Raw genomic sequence first — 13,238 nt, forward strand, 5'->3', positions numbered from 1 at the left:
TTGTTTTAAGTCATGAAGTGGTAATTTTTTACATCAGCCACAGAAAACTAAAATATATATATAAATATATGTAAATATAAATACACATATATAAATGTAAATACATATATATATGTATATATATATATATAGGAATAATATAGGATACATTATAGGAAAGTAAGGAAAAATGTGTACCTGGGGATGTGTACACTCAAAAATATTTTTTTATTTTTTTTATAGATTTTATTTATTTTTAGAGAAAGGGGAAGGGAAGGAGAAAGAGGGAGAGAAACATCAATGATTGAGAGATACATCAATCGGATGCATGTCCCCAACTGGGGACCTGGCCTGCAACCCAGGCACGTGCACCAACTGGGAATCAAACCAGAGACCTTTCGGTTTGCAGGCTGGCACTCAGTCCACTGAGGCACACCAGCAGAGGCTCAAAAATATTTTTTAGAAATGCAGTTATTGTCTCATATCCTAGGGATTTTAATTCATTATGTTAAATTCACCCAGATTTTTTGTATTAGGTAAAATGAGTACAGGAATGAGTATTACTGAAAGAGGAAGAATACAAACCCCATCCTTAGAACTCACCTTAGAATCTGAAAAATCATTTCAAACAAAATAATGAAGCCATACTCTGAATATCTGCCTCAGGAGATTTTGGAAATCTATTTCTGTTTCTAATTTCTGAAACACTTATGATAATCCACTCAAAATGAAGCCAATTACTAGAATGTGAGCAGCACATCATCTTCTCATTTTGCCCTCAATGTGTTATGAATTAATGAATAAATAGTACCAAGGTTTTCTGTTTGTTTTTTAAAGCACAGATGGTGTTTGTGGAAGCCATGAGACTGCCTCTCAGATCTCTCAGCATAATACTGACACCCCAGCTGCTGCATTATGAACCCACCACACTTCCCACAGGTTGCTCCTAACCAAGAACTGAGTTGTGGCAGGGAGACTTAGGCAGGCTTGTTGCTGTCAAACACAAACCTCTGACAGGGGACTTTGGCTTGAAGACTCTCCATTGGCTTACCAAAAACTTTCTTACACTGCCTTGCATTCTAAGATGTGTTCCATTGAACACACCTTTCTCCTCCCCTTCACAATGTATCAGTGCTCTGCTTTCTTCTGGCTTTCTCTCCATTTTCCCTCACAGGTGTTTTTCCAAAAGAGCTCTTGAACATCTTATCTAATCCCATCTTGGTATCTGCTTCTTGGAGAATCTTAATTAACACAGTGGCTAAGAGTATGAGTCTCAGAATTCCCCACATAGAGCATTAAGAATGAAAGAGGAAAACTTTAAATTTAGGATATAAAGATTCTTTCAAAATAATATTAAAGATGCCTGTTACTCAAGATATATTATTAAGTAAAGAAGACAGTTTACAAAACAGTATTTATAATGGGATCCCTTTTTGTAAATAAGCATAAAAAAGTATGAAGAGATATACAAGGTTTTAAAAGTGGCTTCTTGGTACTATTTAAAGTTTCCTGTTTTAGTTTATCTACAGTTTCAAATATGTCTACAATGAACACAAATGACTTTTATTACAACACTTACAATTTTTTTTAAGCTTTAAAGAGATATTGATGTCCTTAATTAAGCATGCTACTCCTCTTAGTTCAGTCCAACATGAAAATTTTGTCTGATTTTTTAATCAGGCATAAATTTAGTTAACTTTCTCAGCTCTATTCGACTGCCTTTCTTTCTGAAGGTACTGCCTGTATCCCAAACCACCCACTGTTGCTGTCTTTGCAGAGCAGAGTGGCTCGCTCCTATCCGTGGATGGTTGTTGAATCTGCTGGTGCTGAGTTGCCCTCTATTTCCAGGTTTGGTTGAAATGCCACAGTCCAGGGCCCAAATTCTGGTTTCCTGAAGGGCTGGATAATGCAACTTAAAATAATGAGCTCCCCATGGAGTAAAACTTTCATTTTTTGGAAATGACAGATGAGAAGGAGCCAAGCAAACACATTTTCCCTTCTTTCTCCTTTCCTGTGATTCACTGAACATGGTGTTTTCTTGCATCCCTTCTGGAGAAGTTCCTCTTGCTGAGAGAGAACACGTTCCAAGTGACCTACTGTGTCTTATAAAGTGGTGGTAGAGCAGTCAGGCATCCCTTTGCAGGGCTTCACACTTTTCTTGAATCACTTTTTTCTTTTTCTCACTCTCACCAGTTTGTAGTTGTAAAATAAGAAAGCTTGGCCATAGTACATATAATGTAAAATACTAAAAAAGAGTAGTCATGAACATGCACTATTCAGAGCCCCTTTCAAGAAAATCCTTACTTTCTAGTTGCAAAAAGTGGCCTTAGTTGACAGCTCCCCACTGATTAGCACCTTCAGGATTCACCTTAGCTTTTGAAACTTGGTCAGACACTTCTCAAGGTGGACGCCAGCCTATGATGAATTGTGACAATGGCAGTTGAGATAATATTCTTATTGGTTCTTACCCAATGAGTGCATAAGGCTGTATATAGTATCAAGGTCTAGCCATTTTCATCCAGCTTGTACCTCATCTAATACTCCAGGTTTCCCATGGGGCTGGCAGATATTCCAGGCTGATGCCTCTCTACCCATCCTGTCTCCTCCCTTTTTCTTTCATGGATGTTCCTCTACATAAACCTTTTACATTCCTCATTCCCTTGGTGTCTGCTTCCCCAAAATCCCAGCTGGCACAGTTGGTAATAGAAGCAGTATGAGTAAGCAGGAAGATAAGGTTTGGAGACTAGATCACACCCCACCCGACTAGCTCTAAGCACTCCATTCCAAGTGATGGGTAGAGAACAGACAGCCCCAGCAAAAGGTGGAAGTTCTGTTTCTAAATTTTCACTGGTGGTGGGTTAGGACACTATACCAGTGGGGAAAAATGCATTGCCTGGTGCGTTTAACCACTTGAAATGTAAGGGGAATGTTAAATATAAGGATAATGGAATTGAAGGGTTGTTATGAAGTTTCATTGTCACCCTACAGACTGATAAAGAAAAGCTGTGGGTAACTAACATTGTGTATTGACATTGAGGTCACTCTCTCAGGACAAGAGAATTTAATATTTAAGCTAGAACCCTAGGGGATATTGTAACTTGCAGCCAGAGTGACTTCTAGAAATCTGGAAAAAGCAATAGCCATCACAAAGCCTGAACTGAAACACCATGACATACAGAAGAAGAAGAGAGTAAAAGACTCAGGGAAGTGGGAATGCTGGAATGGACATGTTACATGAAGCCAGAAATACTGTGTTTCCCAGGAAGGCCCAAAGAATAGACCCTTCATCAAGGGTGTTAGAAATGTGCTGGTAAGAGGGGCTGTCCTCTGCAGGCCAGGGTTAACAGCAGGAGAAGCAGTCACAGAATTTGACTCACTGAAAGCAATGGGGATAAGAAGGCCCAAGAGCAAGAGAGGCTGATGGTAGCATTTCACCATCAGAAGCCAGAGGGTCACAGTGTCCACAGTTAGGGGATGATTAATAGAACACAGCATCCCTAAGGGAAAAATAGCTGAGCAGCCAAAACGCACTGTTTAATACTTTATATAATCAAAATAGAGTAAGAGTGGATGAGCAGGAGGTTAAGGGAAGTTGCCACTAATGCCCACGCCCCTACCAACCTCTTGCCCAATTTCTGGACCTAATTGGTTTTTGACTGGGTCCCAATATGAAGAACCCTGAAATACATGATTTCCCCAGAGGGACCTGGGCCATGTACTTGAGTGACTGTTCACTGGAGAAAGGGAAGAACTCCGACATTTCAAGGACTGTTGAAGACATGGTCCAAGTTTACACTGATATCCAACTACCAGGAATTTCATCATAGGCTCTATGTTAGAGTAAGGGATACAGAAACCAGGTAATAAATGGAGTGGCCAAAGAAAGGGACCACTAGTGCTGTGAACTTACCTGGTACTCATTTTCCTTGTCCCTTAATATATCATTGACATTGACATATGTGGTAGTTGGAGTAACCCACACACTTGGGCCTGTTGGTGAGAGCTATAGTAGTTGGGGGGGGGGTCAAGTAGAAGCCTGTGAAACCGCATCCCTCAGACTATTCAGTATATCAAAGACAGCATAACCCTAGAGAGAAATGGAGAAATGGCAGAGATTTATGCCACTCTTAAAGATGCAGGCATGGTGGCCCCTGAGATATCTATTTAAGTCGCTGGTCTGTTTCTTGCAGAACCAAATAGATCCTGGAGACTACTGCTAGCTCAATCAAGAAATAGCCCTCATCTCAGCTGCCCAGCCAGATATAGTTTCTTTGCTACAGCAGATACTATGGTCTCTGGAAATGTACGCAGATTGATTTGGCAAATGCGTACTTTTCTGTCCCAATCAGGAAGATTAGAAACAGTTTCCTCCAGGGCCACGTTAACTCTTCCACCATCTGTTGTAATTTAGGCTGAAGACATCTGGACCACCTGGACACATTGCAAAACATCATATTGATTTTATTACATCATGAGTGATCATGTTGGTGACATCATGCTGATCTGGTAGCATGAGTAAGAGGGTGCTAGCATGATGGAAACTTTTGTAAGACACATGCACTGCAGAGGGAGAAAGATAAACTGTATAAAAATTGAAGTACTTGCCAACTCAGTAAAGTTTCTACACAGCCCATGGTCAGGTGCAAGCCAGGGCATTCCCTTCAAAGTAAAGATAGGTTGCTGCATCATGCATCTACTACTATAATGAAGGAAGTACAATGACTGTTAAGCCTCCTTAGCCTTTTTTGGAGGCTACATTCCACTCCTAGGAAAACTGCCCTAGTCTATATGGAATGTGCCAGCTTTCAGTAGGGCTCAGAGTACAGAATGGGTCTGTAGTAGGTCCTGGCTGAAGAGCAAGTAGTAAGTTTGCTTGGAACAAAAATCCCAGCATACTCTATAATATTTGAGATATCAATAATAGAAGATATGGCAAGTCCCAGTGGAAGAATCACAACCCAGGCACCTGTGGTTATGGAAGGTCACACCATCTGCAACCGAGGATTAGGCACCTTTTATAAAACAGCTCCTAGCATGCTATGGGGTCCTGATAGAATTGAAATGCTTCACCTTGGGATACCAAGTGCTCATCATGAGTTGGGAACAAATCATAAAATGAGATGGGTCCAGTAGCAATCCATCATAAAATGGAAATGGTACAGCTGAAACTGATCATGAACAGGAAGCAATGACACCTCTAGGGACATGAGCAGTGGATCCAGAACCCGTGGCATCCATTGTGTCTGGTCATGGCATCCACTATGTAGCAGTGTCTCTCCTCGGCTCACATGAATGACCACATAAGCCTCTCATTCAATCGGCTGAAGAAAGAGGAAAAACTCCTAGCTTAGTTTATGGATTGGCTGATTCAATATACGGTTGCAAAACCAAAAGTGGATGCTGTTTTCATTATAGACTTATTCAGAGGTGGCTGTGAAAGACAGTAATGAGAACCTGCATGAAAGACAAATCTTCCCAATGGGTAGAGCTTCAGGAGGTGAACCTGGTCATCTACTTTGTGCAAAAAGATAAGTGGCCTGAAATCAAAATGTACAAAGATTCATGGGCAATGGTGAATGATCATGGACCTTGAAGCAGAAAAATCAAAACATCACAGACAATGAAGTCTAGGGAAGAGATATGGACATGTGAGAGTGGGCCTAAGGTGCAAAGGTTTTTATTGCACATTAATGCCCAATGAAAGCACTGACATGGTATGGACACCAAATAACCAAGTGGATAAAATAACTTGATCAGCTGACATTCGCTGGTATGATAGGCAAGGAGATGACATGTCCACAATGTCAGAGGTGGAGGCTTTGCATGGATCAAAAACCATGGACTCCCACGTCCGAAGGCCAATCTAGTAACTGACTGCTTTGAATGTTCCACCTGCCAGCAACAGACAGCAATACTGAGCCCCCAGTGTGGCACTACTCCTTAAAAAGACTAACCAGTCACTTGGCAGCAAATGGTTTACATAAGAATTGACCAGAAAGAAACACTGATTTTTGTTACCAGAACAGATACTTAATCTGAGCAGAGGTTTGCCTTTCCCACCTACAGGGCCTCTACCAGCATCACTGTAAGGCCACTTACAGAATGCCTGATCTATAAACATGAAACAACTTAGTATCCAACCAGGGAATCCATTGTACAGATCTACTGGTTATGTCACATACTATATCATCTGGAAGCTGCTAGCTAAAAAAGTGTTGGCATGGTGTGCTGAATGAACAGCTAAAGCACCTGCTCAGAGGCAACACCTTGCAAGGATGGGGGTCCCACCCTCCAGAATATCTATAAATGTTGAATTACAGTTCTTTATATAGTACTATTTCTCCAAGAGAAAGAATACATAGGTCTAGGCACCAAGGGGTGAAAGCAGGAGTAGCTTCACTTACCACCACTTTCAGTGACACACTGGAGGCCCGCACAGCTCTGGATTCTGGAGGATTAAAGGTTTCCTGGTCCTCAAAATGGGTGCATTCTTGCCAGGAGATAGCAAAGATCCCATGGAACCATAAGCTACAGCTGTCACTTGTACCCTTTGGGAGCTATGTGGCCAGGAACCAGCAGGCAAGAAGAGGAATCACTATCTTGTCTGGGTAATTAATTCTGATCAGCAGGAGGTGGCAGAGATGCTTTTACATGAAGGGAGCAGGGAGGAATGTGTATGGAGCCCAGGTCACCTACTGGGTGCCTCTTGGTAGCTATTACCTATTGTGCGGCAAATGTAATGATACAGTAGGCCATACACAGGTAAAGTTACCAGGAGTTCAGACCCTTCAAAAGTGATGCTTTAGGAAACACCACCACACAAGCCACTGAGGGCAGCAGAAAATGAGGGATGCTAGAACAGATGAAGAGAGGAGGGATGAGTGTCAGTTGTGGCTGTGGAACCACTTACAGCCATGGAAGCTATAGTTCATCCCTCTAACCGCCCCCCCCACCATGTGCCAAGAGTTTCCCCTCAGGAAGAGAGGCCCACTAGAGCCCTGAAGGAACTGCTCCGTAAAGGTATTATGAAGTGGATCCCTCTGCATGGCACACAAAGTAAACTGTGGCAGATAGGAGGGGTATCAATCAGATCCTTCAAGAAAAGACTCATTCCTCAGCTTCAAAGGGTATGGCGGGCTGGCAGTCCCCAGCTATTTGTTACTTCAGAGTCAGCTTCAGATTTTCATCCTATGCTTTTCTCAGGGTGGTCTCCAGTCAGTCACTAAGTAAGGCCTAACAATTTCCATTAAATGGGGGAACTTCTTTAAGAAACAATTATTGCACCAGATAAATATAAATTAAAACAATGAGGTATCACTTCACACCCACCAGAATGGTTCTCGTCAATAAATGAACAAACAGAAAGTGTTGGCTAAGATGTGGAGATAAGGGAACTCTTGTGCACTGTTGGTGAAAATGCAGAATGATACAGCCACTATGGAAAACGGTATGGAAATTCTCCAAAATATTTAAAATGGAACTGCCTTATAACCAACGATTCCATTTCTGGGTATATATCCAAAGAAACCCAAAACATTAATTTGAAAGAACATACACATCCCTGGGTTCATTTCAGTATTATTTATAATAGCTGATTACCCATCAATGGACAAGTGCACCCTTGGCTGAATAGTTCAGTTGGTTAGAGTGTTAGCCCAATATGCCAAGGTTGTAGGTTCGATCCCTGGTCAGGGCACACACAAGAATCAACTAATGAATGTATATATAAGTAGAACAACAAATCAATGTTTCTTTCTCTCTCTCTCTCTCCCTCTTCTGCCCCACCCCTCCTGCCACCCCCTTCTCTCTAAAATCAATAAATTAAGAAAAAACCAAACAAGTGGATAAAAAAGCAGCATTACAAATGTATACAAGGGACTATTACTCAACCATAAAAAAGAATGAAATCTTACCATTTGTGACAGCATGGATGAATCTAGAGGACGTTACTGGTATGCTAAGTGAAATAAGTCAGTCAGAGAAAGACAAATACCATATAATTTCATTTACAAATGGAATCTAAAATAAATGAACAAATAAAATTAAAACAGATTCATAGATACAGAGAACAGACTGATGGTTGCCAGAGGGGAGGGCAATGGGGGACTGGGTGAAAAATGTGAAGGCATTAGGAAGTACAAATTGGCAGTGACAAAAATAGTCATGGGGATGTAAAGTACAGCATAGGGAATATAGTCAATAATATTACACTATGTATGGTACCAGGTAGGTACTTGAAATATTCAGGAAAATACTTTGTAAAGTATTTGACTATCTAATCACTATCTGTACACCTGGAAGTAATACAAAATAATATGGAATGTAAACTGTAATAGAAAAATAAAATTTAAAAAAAAGAAATAATTTTTGCTTTGAATCTCCAATCCTGCTTCGGCCCTTTCTCTTTCACAGGTGTTACACCACCCCCACCACCTTCCAGTAAATTTTGGCATTCCTGACTTCCTTTCAGTCTCTGCTTCTAACTGCTTTTTTCAGTCTCTGCTTTTCTATGAGAAAATCTAACTAGAACAGTTGTCCATCAGGGCCCTGAACTCAAGTTGTTCCCTGTTCCCAATCCTGAGATGTCTGACCTAATTAATCAGAACTATTTTCTCATATATAAAATTAAAGACATTTTTTTCATGCATACTTCATATGATTATTATAAAGATAGAATGAATATGGACAGGAAAATGCTATTTAATTTGAAAATTGTCATGTGAACTATTACAGTTTTTATTAAAAGTTCTAAAGATTTAAAGTATTTCCCAGATTACCTAACAATTCACAATAGTTTTAAAAAATTCAAACAGATAATCATTTTCAAGCCCTTTCAAAGCTAGTATGGTTATGTGGTTTTTCTGTAGCTTTACTTATTCCCAGGGAGTAATTTATACACTCAGACATCTTGTTCGACCATCAGATACAGACCTAAATAAAGAATTGTGGAGTACAACAGTAGCCTGCCATGGGAATTTTGGTTTGTTTCTTTTCATTTCTAGAGTAACAAGAACAATTGAAACAACCCTTTTGAGAAAACACAGCAACCAGAGTATTGGGGTGAAAATATTTAACACCAGTGTGTCCACCAACCAATTTCCTTTAGCACTACTGTGATAAGACATAATTTTATGTCTGTGGATAAATACTGCAACACATTTAAATAAAAAATATTTCCTCTACCCTTTTATTGTTCACTCTTATTCATACCTATCTGTAATGTATTACAAGAAGGTACTTCAAGATCCTGTCACCTCCCCAACCCCGCCAGCAGCCGCTTCCTCCTCCCTAATGTCATCATCACTTTGTTTTTGTCCCTGAGGTGCTGCACCGTGCCTGGAAGTAGTACAATACCAACATGGCATGGACAAAGTGAGCTCCTAGACCATCCCTCTGCTCTAAAAATCCATTTAATATGCTGTCCTCAATAGAGAACATATCAGATGTTAAACTGATAAGAACACATCTCTACACTCAATCTTAGCCAAAGGCCAAGAAGGGATCACGTCATCACTTTTTCTTAAAAAAAAAAAAAACTTTTAGTACTTTTCAGCAGAAAAGAAATTTTTTCCTAGTGTGCTATTGTTTGCTTAGATGGTGATACAGATTTCTGATGAGTTCTCTTTCTTCCTACCTTTTGAAAGGTGTATCTCTGATTTGGGTCTGAGAGTTGACACAGGTTTAGTTATAAGCTTTGAAAATGTGTGGTCCCCTATAAAGAACTCAAAAAGGTTTAAAAACCAGTCCTATTCCCTTTTTGGTCATCCTGCCCAATGTGCCCCTCCCTTTTTTTTTTTTTTTTTTTTTGTCAAAGCCGATCTATAGGTCTAAAATGCCCTGCTGAGCAACAGGGCTAAAATTTTGGGCTGTTTATTCAGAGATCAGGACAACATTGAAATAAAAGTAAGTGTAGCTGACAATGCACAGTTATTTCAAATGGTTTTGTATACATTTTAGAAACATGCATAAAAGTTAAATAACAAGTTCTTATTGTACTTAGTGTGGATGCAGAATACCTGCAATATGAATTGGACACTAATAGACAAAAATGCCAATGACATAGGCTGGACTATAAAATCCACCAGCCAGTTCTAACAATGTGTTTCAGAACAGTTCAGTAGGAATAACAAAATTCTTCAGGTTTACATGACTTTTTTTTGCATATGTTATTTTGGGAATTCTGATAATTGAATACAACTTCAAAAGGGCTCAAGACAGTGAGATTCACATAACTAGACAATGATGAAACCTGAAGCAATAAAACACCGATTAACTTAAGACATTCATACTTTAGGACATGACTGAAATTACTTTTAATTTTATTTTGTCTTGGGGTTTTATTGGGTTGTCAACAGACATTATCCTTTCATACACTGTGTCTCAAGAGTATTAGGGTAGAATCCAACAGTGTGGGGGAACCCAAACAGTTTAGCACATGGTTTGCATAATGTTCAGGGTATTACTGTATTTCTTTCCGAATGTAGGATTTATCGATCCCGACTCCTCCCCCCCCTCCCCTCAAGGGGGGCAATGGAGGCGAACTTACATTTGAGGGCCCCTCAGCCTTTGTTCCTTTTACCCCCCGGGGTTCGGGGGCCCGAAGCCCGTGGCCTGCAAGGCACACCTGTCACTCTCACCCCCTAAGACCCTGTGAGTCTCCACCTCCAGCCTGTGGGAGAAAAAAGCAGCTCGACAGAAGAAAAAAGACTGGAGCGCGGCTGCTCGTGTGGGAGGAGCCTGCAAGCGCCGAGGGGCGGAGCTGGCGCGCTTGTAGGCGGGGTGTGCGCGCCGCCGCTGTCGCGTCACCAGCGTGCGGCACGTGCCGGTGTTTACGTCCCTCCTGGAGCCGCCGACGTCAGCAACAGAATGGTAACATTGTGGCGATACTGAGGCTCGGAGTTTAGGAGACGCGTCCATCAGTCAGGCGGCCCTGGGCGGTCGGGAACAGGAGGAGGGATCTTGGCCTGAGCAACGGCAGAGACTCATACACAGCTGGCCCCAACCGCTCACCGGCCTGCCCGGCCCCGAGGGACCCACGCCTTACCTCCAGAGCGCCGTAGACGCAGCACCGCGGCCTCTCACGGGGGGCAGCCGGGGCGGGCTCGGGGCGCTGCCGCAGCGCTGGGCTTGTAAACAGATCCGGCCGCACGTGACCATGTGAACTACCTGGTCTAGGGACCTGTATTGTCTGTCTTTCCCGCGAGCCGCTCCACAAAGGAGTGCAGTGGATCTGACTGCGCAGGGACGGGCGAGCAAGCGAGGAGAGCCGGCTGGGACGCTAAGATGGCTGAAGGCGCCGGGCGAGGGTGAGCGGGGGGCGCGGCGCAGCCAGCCGGTGAGTCCTCAAGCGGGCAAGACCAGCGTCGCCTCTCCGGCGGCCTGGCGTCGGAGCCACCATGTCGTTCGCGCTGGAGGAGACGCTCGAGTCGGACTGGGTGGCCGTGCGGCCCCATGTGTTCGATGAGCGGGAGAAGCACAAGTTCGTGTTTATTGTGGCCTGGAACGAGATTGAGGGCAAGTTTGCCATAACCTGCCACAACCGGACGGCCCAGAGGCAGAGGAGCGGCTCCCGGGAGCAGGCGGGAGCACGAGGGGGCGCCGAGACCGGCGCAGCAGCGTCCGACGGGACTCGGGGTCTGGGCAGCCCCGCGGGCAAGGGGCGGCCAGAGGCCACTAGTTCTGCGACTCTGGGGAGGAGCCCAGGGCCCCGGAGGAGCCCAGCCTGGGCAGAGGGAGGTTCTCCCCGGAGCCCGCGCAATGTTCGGGGGGACTCACTGTTGCGGAACTCAGCTGGCAAAGGAGCAGAGAGCCCTCTCAGGAGCCCAGTGCGGGCCAAGTCCAGCCCTGTCCGGAAGGGATCTGAAGGCAGAGATGTGGTGGGCACCGCCACAGCGTCAACTCTGGCGGCGCCCAAGGAGGCCCCAGTGTCCTCTGTGCGGGTAGTGAGTGCCTGTGGGGCAGTTTCCGAGGAGATCGAGGTGCTGGAAATGGTGAGGGAGGACGAGGCAGCTCCGGCCTCCCAGTCACTTCCCGACACGGAGCTACAGCCACCCATCGGTGAACTGGAGTCTGCGGCCGAAGAGTGCAGCTGGGCCGGGCTCTTTTCCTTCCAGGATCTGCGCGCTGTACACCAGCAGCTGTGCTCGGTGAACTCGCAGCTGGAGCCATGCCTGCCCGTCTTTCCTGAGGAGCCCTCGGGCATGTGGACCGTGCTGTTTGGGGGGGCCCCTGAGATGACCGAACAGGAGATAGATACTCTTTGTTACCAGCTCCAGGTCTACCTCGGCCACGGCCTGGACACCTGCGGTTGGAAGATCCTCTCCCAGGTACTTTTCACTGAGACCGATGACCCCGAGGAGTATTACGAAAGCCTTAGCGAGCTTCGGCAGAAGGGCTATGAAGAAGTGCTTCAGCGAGCTAGAAAGCGCATCCAGGAGGTAAGTTTGGTCGGTCACACCTTTTCGTTATCCAGTACCGAAGGCTAGAATCTTGGTTTAGGCTGTGCACATTTGGGACACTCGTTTTTCTAGACCAGAGAAAAGAAAGACGATGGGTGCCTGTGACTTACCTCCCTCTTCATTCCTTTCAGTCAGTAGTAGGGAAACTGGCTTTCCTAAATTGGCCCTATGAAGGACCTTTGGTAAGTCTTTAGATTTCCTCTTTCATTAATTACATAGGTTTTATGTAATAAGTGCTCTGTTTACATACTGTCACTAAGATTAAAGCCACTTTGAAAAAAAAAAGATGGCTCGTAAAGGTAAGCTAAAGGAGCGTTTCTCTTTGCCCCTAAAGCTCTTTCCAGCAGTAACTGTCCAGGTATTAATTCTGGTGTCATTTCTTCGTGTCATGCTCATTTACTCAAAATAGTTTTACGGAGTAGAGTCTTCCTCTGTCTTTACCTCCAAACATAGTTTGGCAACTTGGGCAAGTTTTAAATACTTTGTTGTCCAAATAAGTGGCCTGTTCAAATGAAAAGGTACCAAGCGACAGTTGGATAGAAATGTATTTTTAAAGGTTTTATACCCACTTTAGAAATATCAAGTCTCTACAGATGTTTCATGTTTCACTCTTGTTTTAAGGAGAAAAAATGCTCTGGGCAGAAATGTTTAGTATACTGTTTACTTAAAAGCAGTGCAGTATGGTACAATATTGGGGAAAGGTTGGAATGAGTATACAAAAGCAGCTCTATCTACAATGTGTAAAATTTGTAAAATTTTTAACAGCCTACTTAACAGCTCTGAAAGAACTTCACTGAAACA

The 13,238-nt window shown here is 43.5% G+C and overlaps 1 protein-coding gene and 1 non-coding gene across 2 annotated transcripts in view; one reads left to right on the forward strand and one right to left on the reverse strand.

Annotated features, from left to right (window-relative positions):
• Positions 1–9,299: 9,299 nt before the first annotated feature.
• On the reverse strand, positions 9,300–9,482 carry LOC118977524 (U2 spliceosomal RNA). The gene has a single exon (XR_005064545.1). It is a non-coding gene; the product is annotated as a U2 spliceosomal RNA (small nuclear RNA).
• A 1,346-nt stretch (positions 9,483–10,828) lies between these two features.
• Positions 10,829–13,238, forward strand: part of JMY (junction mediating and regulatory protein, p53 cofactor) — a 107,071-nt gene continuing 104,661 nt past the window's right edge. Inside the window, exon 1 of the mRNA XM_037032409.1 lies at positions 10,829–12,416. Coding sequence (XP_036888304.1) covers positions 11,376–12,416 — 1,041 coding nt within the window. The 5' untranslated portion in view covers positions 10,829–11,375. The remainder of the gene's footprint in view (positions 12,417–13,238) is intronic.

The sequence above is a fragment of the Sturnira hondurensis genome, unplaced genomic scaffold, assembly GCF_014824575.4.
Source record: "Sturnira hondurensis isolate 20B ecotype Veracruz unplaced genomic scaffold, ASM1482457v3 Scaffold0021354, whole genome shotgun sequence".
NCBI lineage: Eukaryota > Metazoa > Chordata > Mammalia > Chiroptera > Phyllostomidae > Sturnira > Sturnira hondurensis.